Source organism: Embiotoca jacksoni, unplaced genomic scaffold (assembly GCF_022577435.1).
Source record: "Embiotoca jacksoni isolate LCO1_2020_lvr unplaced genomic scaffold, fEmbJac1.0.p SCAF_7, whole genome shotgun sequence".
NCBI classification, from domain to species: domain Eukaryota; kingdom Metazoa; phylum Chordata; class Actinopteri; family Embiotocidae; genus Embiotoca; species Embiotoca jacksoni.
The window spans coordinates 1,437,593-1,450,991 of record NW_027185425.1 but is presented as its reverse complement, the minus strand read 5'-3'; the positions used below and the strand labels follow the sequence as shown (position 1 = coordinate 1,450,991).

The 13,399-nt window shown below is 39.6% G+C and overlaps 1 protein-coding gene across 1 annotated transcript; it reads right to left on the bottom strand.

Moving 5' to 3' along the window:
- Positions 1 to 3,103: 3,103 nt before the first annotated feature.
- Positions 3,104 to 12,759, bottom strand: LOC138214564 (T-cell differentiation antigen CD6-like). The gene is made up of 13 exons (XM_069176289.1): positions 12,647 to 12,759; positions 11,675 to 11,764; positions 9,953 to 10,234; positions 9,161 to 9,475; positions 8,403 to 8,717; positions 7,526 to 7,585; positions 7,243 to 7,386; positions 6,835 to 6,951; positions 6,554 to 6,676; positions 6,250 to 6,321; positions 5,818 to 5,991; positions 5,115 to 5,210; positions 3,104 to 5,037 (listed from the first exon to the last, which is right to left on the bottom strand). Exons 1-13 carry the CDS (start codon positions 12,696 to 12,698, stop codon positions 4,994 to 4,996), a joined length of 1,884 nt encoding a protein of 627 aa, XP_069032390.1. The 5' UTR covers positions 12,699 to 12,759; the 3' UTR covers positions 3,104 to 4,993.
- Between the last annotated feature and the right edge of the window lie 640 nt (positions 12,760 to 13,399).

Sequence of the window (13,399 nt, the reverse complement as noted above, 5' to 3'; positions counted from 1 at the left end):
ATTCATTTCTGTATACAGACTCATAAATGTGTGGGAGAGAAACGAAACGTACGGTGGTTGTGAGGGCCAAAATGCAACAAAAACAAACCAACAAAACTCCACTGAAAAAAAGTCCTTCCAAAGTTCTCAGTAACGACTGGTTGAGTTCAAATGATTTACCAAATAGGTTTAAAGCATTCAGATGTGAGAAGGGTCTTAGCAAATAAAGAGAGTAACATGTAAATCAGTTACCAGGAAACATCTAGAACTAAAACAGGAAGCATCACAAGCCGACATCATTTCTAAAAGAATTACAGTTTAAGAAGTGCAAAAGACAAATCTTTCTCTTTTAATAAGGTAGGATATTATTCATGCCCTACATATGTTAAAATATGTGTCCTAGAATTTATAATATTCAAACCGTGGAAAGTGCTGCTGTCTGTTGCCTCACATCATAATCAGATCCAATCTAGCTCCAACTATCCAATAAGAGCAGAGCGTGCACAACAGGTCCTCGCTAAACGGTTACTGCTAGATTGGATCAGCGGGAGGGTTGCATGCTCTCCTCTACACTTAATGGGGATTGGTTGTTTCTTTGTCAGTAAACGGATCCCTAACCCCAAACCAGAGACTGCATATAAAAGTGGACGTAGCTTCTAAATCTGAAAAGTGAAGAGGTTAAATGCAAGACCACCGAGGGCCACTAGGGGTTGGTTTCAAAAAGGCTCACGCGCTATAGACTCTTGTTCAACTTCTCTCGTGAAATACAAAGTCAATAAATTGTTTCTGCAAGTCATTATGGTGTCATTCACTAAACTCACTCCTTCTCATTAGTTATCCGGTGGTCCATCTGAAAATAATCACATCATTGATTAGATAATAGGCTTCAAAAAGAGGCATGTTTGTGCTATTTGATTGACGGGCCTGTGGTGCAGTCAGGTTTCCACTATAGGTGGGCGGGGCATAATGTTCTCAGGTTCCCAATCAGATCAAGCAAGATCTTAATTTAGCAGTGTTTTCTCAAAGTTATTTATTTTATTTTGTTGTGTATTCACAGCCATAGGATATACAGCAGAAGAACTATATATTTATCAAAAAAGAGGTTCATTATCAGAAGTGCTGTGCTCTGTAATAAGTAGTTGTTTGATTTATTTATTTATTTATTTATTTATTTTTATATATTCTGTCCAGTATCTTTGTCTTGGCTCCTCAGGGCCATCGTAGTAACAGCCAGTCATGACAGAGTCTCACATTTCTTCTGCAGCAAACACATAAATTCAACAAGTGTTTTATTCTTAGTTTTCATACTCCCACTGTGATAAACACTGCAAACTTTACACAACCAAACCACGCCGCTCAAATGCTTGTCTGGTACAGTAGTAACAGGAAATGAGGTAATGAGGGCCTCTCTGGGAGTGCACACCACGGAGAGTGAAGCGCTGACCCGTGGCAACCCAGACAGGTCCACTGAACTTTAAAGGTGAATTGGATCAGGGCCCCTGCCCGGCCACTCAGCCAAAAACCTTCTGATGAGGGCTTAGCAGCGGCAGTGAAAGCAACCTAATGAGTGACGAGTAATCAACACTATTACCGGGCCTCGCCAGTGCACCTACGCTTCAGCTCAGCAGGCTGTAATGTCGTTTACAGCCAAACTGCAGGCTGATTTGCTGTGAGGGCGACTAATCAAGAGAAGGGAATATTGGTTAATTTAATGGCTTTAGTATAAATCTCTGCCACTGCTCGGCCAAAGGAAAAAAGGCTTTGATTAATGAGCTGAAGTGGATTTTTCGCCCACGTCTGTAACCATCTGGGGCTCTATCTAAACGGATGACCTCACTGTATTTCACTGGCTACGGTCCATCCTGCAACATGTCCCTGGCAATCAAAGAGCAGTGCCAACACAGAGGCCAAGTCAAGAGCAAACTCTACAAAGTCACAGCGAAGTAAAACACTAGTTGACATGTCAGAGTTGATCTTTTTATTGTTGTTGTAAAGGAATCTCGCTTCAAGAATTTTTTTGTAACGATCCAGAAATAGAAAAGGTTGTTTTCAGTAAAAAAAAAAAAAGTTATAAATGCATCTTCCTTTTATTTCTCAGGAGTAAACTAATGATGCATGGATGCAAACTATCCACATTTTAGATGAAAATTCATCACAAGATTCACGGTGACTTTATAAAGGGTAAAAAAAAAAAAAGAGTTAAGGTACCATTTATTGATGTCAATGTTTTCAAAAGTTTAATTTATTTTAGCAGAAAAATATAAAAACACAATCATCAAACATCATAAAAGAACAAAACATGTATGAAGGCTAAAACCTCAGGGAAAAGTTAGTGACGATTGACTTTAGAATATTTTACCACAAAAATGTCAAATAGCCAAAAAAAACTAGTTCAGACTCCCATTATTGTTAGATTCTTTAGATCAAATTTTACTGGAGGACAATAAACCTGCAAACAGCCCACAACACGAGCTGCAGCTGTAATTTCAGGCATGTTCTCCGTATCGTTTGCAGGCAGGTACTGTTGTCTCCAGGCCTGCTGCACCACAGAGTTCAAAAGTTTAAACTCGGCCAGGATCTGTTGTCGGAACACTTTAAGCAACTTATGGACTTATGGAGCCGTAATCCTTTGTGTGTAACTGATTTAATGAACAAAGTAAAATCAGAGGGTTGATCTTGTAATCCGGCAAATACTCCGAGCTACTTAAAATACTGGTGTGCTACATTTCTTTCCCCTTGATGTTAATCGGGACTATAAATCCACAGATTCTAAGATTCTGACTTATCAATCTTCAGAGCAGAATAAAACAAAAGCAAACTGTTGGAGGAGGATCTGCGATATATCATACTGCATACTTTTAGATGGAATCTCTGTTAAGTGGTGTGCGGGTTGGTGTAAGCGCCGAATTCTCCGGCATGTGAAAGAGATTGAGTTTCATAAGGAGATCTGGTCGTTAATTCGCCTGTTTATCTCGATGGCGAGCTCTGGACTAAATTTGAGAGTAATATATGATTCTCCCAGACACGTTTTATCTTTGCCGACCTCTCCATCTACCTCCTTTTCTCCTCAGCTTCACCCCCCTCCCTCCCCCCAAATCCTCTCTCTTCCCCACACACCCCAACACACACTCCTCCTCCTCTGCTTTGCCAAATACTTTCCAGTCGAAAAACAACCATTTCTGCTAGTTATCAGTCTAATGCATCATCACTCCCACTTCTCACGTCGGCTGAGCTGAAGCTAATCCATGTTTATCCCCGAATTCACCACCCGCTATTAAAAGTTTTACAGTGCCTTGAAGCAGTTTGTCATATTAACTTCTTGAAAACAAGACATCCCTCTGATTCGAGGCATCACTCTGGATCAGCAGGAAGCCTTGATGCTCTGCAGCTGCTGCAGATGTAATGGACCAAGAAGAGCCGTGCCAGGTCTGGTTTCAAACCGCACTGACGGTTTATGTTGGCCCCTGATCAGGAGCCAGAGTTTCCCCTCTCAGACTCCTTCACAGTGCCTTTGTTTTGACTTCTCTATCGCTCGGCACAGATAGGTGTTTGTCACAAACGGTTACAAGCTGGACAACATCGTTTTGGCAAACATTTTATGGTTTAACAAGTTGTTGTTTTTTTCTTTAGTTTACATGACAGGACATCTCAACTCTCAGGGACGTGAATCTTAGAAGTCACCTACAAGCTTGTAGTGCCACCTTGTGGTCGATCTCAGTAGTTTGATTACCCTCGTACGAAAGGAAGCTGTGTTGCAGACAAGTGCACATTAGTAGCCAAAAGTATGTGGACAGATAGTTTTGCGTATGTTTGGTCTGGGGTTGTTTATTATGGTTGGACTGGCCCTTTTAGTTTCCACTGAAATGCTTTCCAGTTTGGTGTGCAACAGTTTGACTGGCCTGCAGGAAGCTCCAACTTCAACTAACATCTTGGCGATAAACTGGAGTGCCAACAGCAAACTAGACCAACAACAGACTTGTATATTTTCACTGGCTAATGCAGATGGGTGAGAGGTTATTTTCAAATGCATTTGAATATAAAACAGAGTTTATTTGTAATGAAATATGCTTTATAACTAATAAAGCGTTGCCTTATGGCTCAACATGAGTATCTGACCTACTGAAGCTGTTAAAGAAGCACATCATGTCCATCGTTTAAATGACAAACAATATGGGTGAAATGTTTGTGTGTCCACATACTTTTGGCCATGCAGTGCACATCAGTTATCAGAGATTATTTTTGAACTAAATAGTTTGATTGTATTTATAGCCACTGGAAGAAATGTGGCAAACTTTAGCACATTATATGGCTACAAAATTATTATTATAGAAAACTGCTTTGCAGTTTAAAAACATACATATGTTACAGTTGTTCTAATACATTAGCTGAATGTTTGCGTTTGATTCCCTGCCTTTTGGTTTAAAGTGATTTCACGTCACTCAAAAAATGAATTTGCAGAGACTTGAAACTTGCTTTACATCGCTAATCCATCACAGTGAATATTTACTAGTTAAAGGTTACACTGGAAAAAACGATTTATCCCTTTCATTGTGATGGATTAGCTGCAGAAAGTCAATTAACTTTCAAAGCCTCAACAACTGTTCATTGAATTTATACGATTGTGGTTCTCAGGAAACATTAATTTGATAAACTCAAGGTCAAACGTCAGCCACATTTGGTTGAAACTCTTCTTTCAAAAGGCATTTCAGTGTTTTAACTCCTGCAAATATTATCTGTAGTCAATCAAATACTGTTGAAACAAGGATTATATGCTTTAACTTTGACTTTTCAACCATCTTAAGTCTAGATTTAACCGAAATATACGTCTTTTAGCCCACAATTGACCAAATTAACGTTTACCGGGTTTTCTCAGTCTACTCAGCAGTTTAGTCTCACAGTACGCGTTTCCTTTCTCAAACGCTCTCCTCTGTCACTCTCAGTCTCTGTGACCTGACGTTGCCTCCTCCGGTTGCCAGGAGCCGTTGGATGTCATCGTAGTTATCCTCACAGGGTTTTAGTCGGGGCTCACGGGCGAGTAAAGGGGGCCGTCGTCATCATCTAATCATCAGACAATAATGTTCATCAGCAGATGGTAGATGTGTTACTTTTCCATAAGATGGTTTTATGAAATTTACCTGAACTCTGCAGGTTTGGTGCTTCTCCAGAAAGTTGGTCACGTGAATAAAATGAGGGGTCAAAGGTCGCAGCAGACGACTGGCCCAGTCCAGGATCTGTAGTTTGTGAGATTGCCACATCTAAATACTCCTTCCAATGAAAGTCAAGTTTTTAAACTTGACTAACTGTTCAAGTGTTGTTTTTTTTAATACGCTAGCTGACCAAATGGTCAATGTCATGGCTGAGTTTTTCCACTTCGGAGCTGCAGTAACAATCTGACAGTCACAAAAGCACAAATTCAGACAGTTTCATACGTCACATACCAAATGAAAAGAAATCCCATCAGCTTGCTGAGTGGAGCTTAAAAAGGGGGTTCTCAAAGAAGAAGCCGGGTGCAGCTACTTATCATATTTTGGATGCTAATTTTCACTGCTTTCAAAATGATGGTACAGAAGTGTTGTTTTACAAAAGGATAAATTATGACGCTCCACATAACACCAGTACATGCGGTAAAATGACACCAGTGGAAGCTGTTTTCTCGATTGCTTTCACCCCCGATTTCTCCCCCTGATCCACTTTAACCCTCAGCTTGGAGATCTATAGAAGAGCAGACCTCCGAGCAGTATTCATAATGTATTAGGAAAAGATGTCCCCAAGCAATTTACCCATGTACACTAAACTCCTTATATGCAGACTATCAAAAGAGCAATGAGCTGGACTGACCGGGGGTGACAATGACGTAGCTGTTGTTTACGTTTTCGTAGCATTCGTCAGAGGAGGTGCTGGAGGTATCGAACGAGTCCACGGAGATCTTTGACACTCTAGAATACTGAGGATCTGAGGGGCCACTGTTACAGCTCGTAAAGGCTGCTATCGCTTCCTTTGAGTGATGAGGGCCTGAAAATTAGATGGAAAAAACATCAAATTAAAAGATAAAGTATAATTAGAAAACAGACAACTAAAATAATCTCTTGTACAGTTGTACTTTGTTTTATATTGTATTTTTTTTGTTGACGTTTCAGATTAGGTTTAAAGTTTTGTGTGTGTGTGTGTGTGTGTGTGTGTGTGTGTGTGTGTGTGTGCGCGCGTGTTTAAGATCTGCAAAGTCTAACATCTTCGTCTTTGTGAATTCTTTGCAAACTATCAGTGACTCACCTTCTTCAAAGAGGCTATCAAGACCTGAAGGCCTCATCAAAGAGTTAACGTCGGTTCTGTACCGCTGAGAATCTGGATACAAAAAGACATGATGCAAAATCTTAATCCTGCAAACATTCAGTGCAAACAGCATTGATCTGCAACACACACACACACTGCAAACACACACTGCAAACACACACACACACACACACACCCGGTGGAGCACCTTCAACCGCAAAATGCAGAAACGCTTTGAGACAAAGCAGCAAAGACAGAGACACTAAACACAATTAGAGAAGAAGAATAAAAGAACGTAGCTCACTCCGAAAAGTCGATAAACAGGCAGACGGGTCATTGTTGGGGTCATACTGCTCATAGTCTGTATCTACTGACGTGCTATCAACACTACTTAGCTGGGTCCACAGATACCTTGGGTCGGAGACGGCTTTTGGAGGCAGAAAAAAAAGAGATGCTTTGTAGATGCTGCACAAATTGCAACTTTCTCACCATTGTGCATGTAAATAAATAAATAAATATTTCAGGGGTTTAAAGAAAGAAAAGGCAGAAAAAAAACACGAGATGCTCAAGTGTTTGTCCACTGACCATCAGTCTGCGACGGGTTGGCGGTGACTTTGGCGAGATCGACAGCGTCTTTGTAGTTGTTTTGATGATGTTCAAAGGACGGTTGTGTGTTGGTGCGCGTCTGCTGGAGTAAATAAGCTGTGCACAGATAAAACACGATGTAGAGAATTACTGCGGGAGATCTTTGACTGCTGATGCATATGAACATTTTTAAAGCGTCTAGAGTTAACTTTTAAATTGAGGAAGTCCCTGGGGTTCAAGGCGCAAAGACACTGTCGCTGGTTTGAGTCCAAAGGTGGACTTAAAATAATAAAATAAAATAAAATAATATTTTCAAAATAAAATGTTGTCTGCCCAAGTTAGAAAAAAGCTGGGCAAAGATGTTAACACTCCTGAGAACAGCACAGTTAAGACGTGATGAGAACCAACCGTGTCGCTTTCTGTAATGGCAGCAGAGCACTGTGTTTGTGATGAGGAGCACGAGGAGCATGAGACACAGAGTGATGGCAGCGAGGAGCTCCGGAGGCGGGAAGAGCAAACCGTCAGCAGCAGCAGCGACGACTGTGGCTCTTACTGGGAGGAACAGAGAAGAAAATATACACCATTTATACAGCAGATACATCAATTTCTGGTAGTTTATTCAAGACTCATAAGGAAAGTAATATTTTAAATACCAATTATTATTTGATAAAATACAATCTTAAATATTTACCTGCTGTTTCGTCAGTCGTTACAGTTGTGGCTGTGGTGGCTGCAGAAAGCCCGAGAGAACCTGCAGGGCAAAACAAATTAAAATAAATAAAATGGACGGTGGCGTTATAGGTTGCAGTGAGCCAAAGATTTGTCACAGTGCTATCTAACTCCAGTGGTTAGCACTGCTGCCTTTCAAACAGAAGGTTTGGGGATTGATCCCTACCTTTGTCATAACTTAAAAAAAAAAATCATGTAAATTTTGACTTTGAAAATGCCGGTCATTTTTTTAACAACATGCCAAAGCATGACTTTTGCTCACTTTTTGGCCGCCACGCCACGGAACCACCGATCGACAAAAACAAATTATTTTGATAACTTTTAATTCCAAACATGTTAAGAGTGCACAGACTAAATTTCAAGTCGGTCCGACAAAATCTGTAGGAGGAGGTTGTTAAAGTACAACGTGTGAATCGCCAAAAATGGCGAGTAAATTCAAAATGGTGGACTTCCTATTCAGTTGACATAATGGTGTGTTGGAACTTTTTTGTGATACACATGTCCACTGAATTTTGTGCATCTAGGTAAATGTAGCCGCCGGGGCATCTCTTTAGGGTGCGCTAGCGAGCCATTTGGCCACGCCCACTTGCGACTCCACTAAAATATGAAATTTTTCGCCGGGAGAGAGGGGTGTACCAACTTTCATGAGTTTTTGAATATGATAAAGCCTCCAAAAATTCTGTTGTTTACGGAGAATCATAATAATCACTTGAATAACAATAGGGTGCTCGAGCCCTAAATATGATCAATACAACATTTCAATCCAAATTATTAATTGTTGCCTTGTACAAAGCCAAAACTTTATGAACGACCACAAATACAAAAACTGTGACACTCACCGTTACAGATGACACCAGATGCTTTTGAGGTCAAGCACAGATGCGGGTGGTTGATGAGCTCTTTGCACTTCCACAGACTCTGCACGTTTGGATTGCATGAGTAGAAATACAGACCCGCGGTGTTGTGGGTTAACGAAGGAACAAACTGGCTGAAATTCTTGGGTTCTGCTCCGCACTGCAGCATGGAGCACACCATGGAGGCCATGGCTTTATTCCAGCAGTTATCGCACACCGTCCCCCAGCTGCCATTGCGGTGGATCTCCACCTTACCAGAGCAGCGGTCCAGACCTCCGTTCAGTCTGACGGCTTTCATCTCTGCACAGAGACACACAGAGGAAAATAACATTAACATTTTCTGCAATAGATTAATAGGAGTCAAATATTCCCCTGTGAGCCGTGAGGAGGTTTTAGATTCAACCACTTACTTGTGATAAAATCACCACAAGGTGCCTTGACATTTCTTACTGTTGGTATTTCATGGGCATTTCATATTTTTAGATGATATATATTTGACTTCATTTGACAAACAAAAATAAATGAATTTATTTAGCAAGTTTAATTTTTCCACATGTAAGAAATGGTTTCTTCCACCTGAACAATGATTTTTGTGATTTTTGAATTATTATGACTTTACACTAAGAATCAAGAATGAAGTCTCATGTCCAACTTTTTAATTTTGTTAATTCACTTCGTGTTTAAAATAATTTTCTGGTTTTTTTTATGGATGCATGAGTACAAGTTTTGAATTAGACTGTGACCTGAGCACACGACACCGGCGTCCTCTTTGTGTCCACAGTCGGGCTCGTCCTGTGTACCCGGACAGGCCCACAGGTTCTCCTCTCTGCCTGTACAGTTCAGGTCGTCCAGGTGGATGGGGCCTCTGCCCGGGGGGAAGGAGCCGGCCTGACCCGTCACGTTGAGGGCGTAACCGCAGCCCAGCTGGGCGCAAACCACGTTGGCGTCCCTCAGGTCCCACTGGTCGTCGCACACGGTGCCCCATTCCCCATCTCTCCATAACTCCACCCGTCCGGCACACCGGTCCGAGCCTCCTGCCAGCTGCACAGCCTGGTGGCCTGAAGACGACATAATAACGCTGTTTATAAAGGTCGCAGTTAGCCTGGAAAAATGTTTCACGAAAGCTTATTTGATCATCATAAAATCAAAAGATTGAAAACCATTAGAAAACCGTATCTGACGACATTGATCACCTTTCTGATGAACAATGTCAAGGTGTCGATATTGGATTTAAAGTTGTACACGACTATTTAAATGTTAGAAATTAAATGAGTTCACTTTGGGGAGCTGCACAAAGAAGAAAAGAAAAAGAGACTGTGATTTGTAGCATTGAGTTGGAAGTTCATTTTATGGAAAACACTCAATAAAAAGAGCAGAATTTTTAAATCAATGTTACTTTAGGTTTTGTTTAAAACATTGTAAATTGATAAATGGTTAAAATATTACAGCTTATGACTTTTTGTAAAAACTTAATTAATTCCATTTTAATACTTTATAAACATATTTTTGTGTCAGACATTGGAGAAAAGCCTCACCACAAAGGGTTGCATTGATCACAGCGCAGTTATTGCCCACACTCTGTGAGCAGTTCTGCAGGCGTCCATCCTGGTACAAACAGTGATGATAGCAGCTGGTGTTGGGAGGTGAGCTGGTTTTAGTCACATCATAGACGCTGCCACAGCCGAGATCCTGACAGATCTGTTCAGCCAACATATCAGCAGAGTGGGACGTCAGAGCCACCACGTTACTGCTCCTGTTTCCAGGCATCCGGAGAGTCCAGCTGCATTTACCGCCAAGGTGGTGAACATAAGGGTCACCTGAGGACAATCAGAAACGAAGTGTTTTCAGGTGATGAGGATTCCTGTAAAACTCACCTGGTATATCTGAGCGTTGTCTCACTGGCACCTTTCAGACTATATCTAATTTCTTTCCTTTTAAATATGAGAACTTTTAGAATCAGGCCACAAAGGAAATATTTTGTTTGAAATAACCAATAAATTCATAATATTTTGTGAGGATAATAATAATAATAATAATAATAATAATAATAATAATAATAATAAATTGTGCTTCAGGTTACAGTGTGTTTCTTTGTCCATGCAAAAATGAAAAATAGGAGCTTCCATTACAAGCTTTTCTTTTTCTTTTACTGACAACAATAATTTAACATCGTCTTTCAGAAGCTTATTACATTTTTTTTTTTTTTTTTTTTTTTTTTTAAAATAACATGTTATAAAATGGTGAATATGAATTGTGATGCCTCTCCTATTGTCTTGGATTGCAAATGGTCCGACATGAGGGGGCCGTCAGTTGATGTCATTCACCTTTCAGACTTTAAAAGCTGGCCGATGTGTTCACTCTTTCTCCTCCTTCTTTTGGCGTCAGTGTTATTTTTGTGTATGCAATTGCAACAACTCCACAGCACATGACACAATTGTTTTAATTGACTGTCTTGCCTGGTTTCCCTATCTGTCACATTCTCTTATGCCTTTGTATATGTTCTGTTGGAGTTGTTTTCCTATTGTGAGGTATTTTCTGCCCATTTACTAAACAACACTGTGTGACTTAACCTGGTAATCAAACTATTTTCTGTCTACTATATTGTTTGCCATGAAATGGTCTCAGATGTGACTTTTAACTTCCAGACATTTACCACATTCTATTGTATTAGGTGGTTTTCTGTTTATCATGCACATCCTACGCCTTTGTTGCAGGTCACAACCCTCCTTCCCCCACGTTTCCTCTTTGTAGCTCTACTGTCAACAACACCATGAAAATAATCTTCTGAAAGGTGCACAGAAAAACAGAGGAAAATGAAGACAAGTGTTTCCATAAAAAAAAAAAAAAAAAAAAAATACAGAAGAAATTGCCATTATTCTGATAACCACATTCCAATATTGTAATTCTGAGGTCGAGTTTACCAGAATGAAATGTGTCTGGGACAAAACCTTGTTGAGGATGCAACTGTGCTCGAAGCCACACAGACACCGAAAGCATGAAAGTTTTCTTGCAGAGCAAGGCGGGGTCTGCGTGGGAGAGAGCTGTGCTATCTCAGTTTAATATGCACCTGCAAAATTCACCCAATATGTGTTTCCAAGCAGGTCACACCCACATCCTGTGACAGTCACAGTGAGAATATTCAGACAGCAACTGCATGGAGCTTATGCTAACCTAGACCAAAATAAAAGTGTATAAAACTCTGCTTTAATTGTGTGTTTGTATACGTGTGTGTAAGATTAATTTAACATCTCACTTACTGCTGAACTTCTCCTGTAGCTTGGTATTGTTTGCCTCTGCTCTCACATGGACATCAGCTGGGTCTGTTTGAGTGGATGAGTTTTGAAAAGCTAAAATGAAGAAGGAAAAAGTACTTTTTACTTTCACTGCCAGGAACAGAATAAGCATCAGACTGATCCAGTTCTTTAGAGGCTTCTCACCAGTAGACCACATCGAAAACATTCATTACAGGACTTGACCACGCTTCACATTATGGTTTTAAGGAAGCCATGTGATGTGGTTGAGCCATCACACCCATGATGGCATGAGAAGTCCTTCTGTCAACCTTGAAAACTAACCTTATGTTTCCCCACTCAAGTGCCCAAATAAAAAGATTTAAAATGGTTCAAAAACAACCAGGAAGTTGTTTGTAAGGTTGTGCCAGAAGAGTCGAGTGAACGATGAAACATTAAGTGTAAAAAACAAAGCTTAAACATTTTGAAATAAGATTAAAAAAGTAGATTACATGCAAATCACTATAAGATACCCTTCATCTTGAAACCAGTCCTGTTTATTTCTCTGTAATTTCAGTCTTTAAAAATTATTACAAGGAAAAGGGCTTATCAAGTGAAAACGATGCACTCATGAAGAGAAAGCGAAGAGAGTTTGTATAACTCAACCACACGAGGCTTTAACATTGCTTAAGTAAGCTACTGGAGTATTCATCCTTAATACACTGGCAGCTTAATAATATTTGTCTTACGATAAATAGTGTCCAAAAAAAACAGTTAAATACAGTAACTAGAAAACATTACTTTACTGACAATTACACCTTTTTATTGTTTGAGAGAGTGCCTCAAATAAAATGTGAAAAATAGCCTAAACTTTTGGTAATGACATGCAATATAAATCAAATATGTAAAGGTCTTATTTACAGTTTACATTAATACAGCCTAAGTTCAGATCAGCTTGTGAAAATAAAGTTTTAAAATGTATAAAACTGCAAACATTACCTTGACAAAGACAGCTCAGCTGCACCATTAAGATGTATTTCACCACCTTCATGTTGTTGACAGAAAGAGGGAAAATATATTCTCTTGTCTTAGAGCTGCAACTCAAACCCTCTCAAAAGTTGAACTCAAATCTACTGAGCCTGTTTGCACAAAGTGGTTTCCTTTTTTCATCCATGATATTTGGCTGACAAAACCTCCCACATGTTGCGTCATAAAGAGAAGCAAAGACTTCAAGGCTTTGTCACTGATTTCTTGCTCATATACATAATAATACTATCAATAGTAATACATTTATTTGTATAGCATATTTCATGCAATGATTGCCACTCCATGTGCTTTACATGTAGAACACCAAGATACAGTCAAAGGTCAATAAAACTATAGAAAGTTAAGACTGAAGCAAAGAGAGAATAAAATAATAAAGGGTGAAATCAAAACAGAGGCGGGGTTACACCAAGGAAGAGAACAAAACTTTAAGGTTGTAATGAGAACTATGAACTATGGCTATAATAAACATGTATGGATTCACACGGTAGTAATTGATGAGCGCTTATATAGGATTATTTGTATCCGATTTACATCTAAAGAAAACTAATTGGGCTTTTGACAAGTTTGTTTTCTGTCTCATTTGAAACAAATGAATACAATTATAAAAACCAAACTCAGTTAAATTAATCATTAATTTATAAACTTGTTTAGGTTCATTTTGTAACCGTGTGTCCTCTCTGTAAAAAGGTCTCCACAGGAAAGTAG

What these genes read in the sequence shown, in the direction of transcription:
- LOC138214564 (XM_069176289.1), bottom strand. Translation starts at nt 12,698, where the DNA reads ATGAAGGTGGTGAAATACATCTTAATGGTGCAGCTGAGCTGTCTTTGT. An exon ending in GCTGAGCTGTCTTTGTCAAG is followed by an intron (nt 11,765 to 12,646) that starts GTAATGTTTGCA and finishes TCTTCATTTTAG; the next exon opens with CTTTTCAAAACTCATCCACT. An exon ending in CGCCGGTGTCGTGTGCTCAG is followed by an intron (nt 8,718 to 9,160) that starts GTCACAGTCTAA and finishes GTCTCTGTGCAG; the next exon opens with AGATGAAAGCCGTCAGACTG.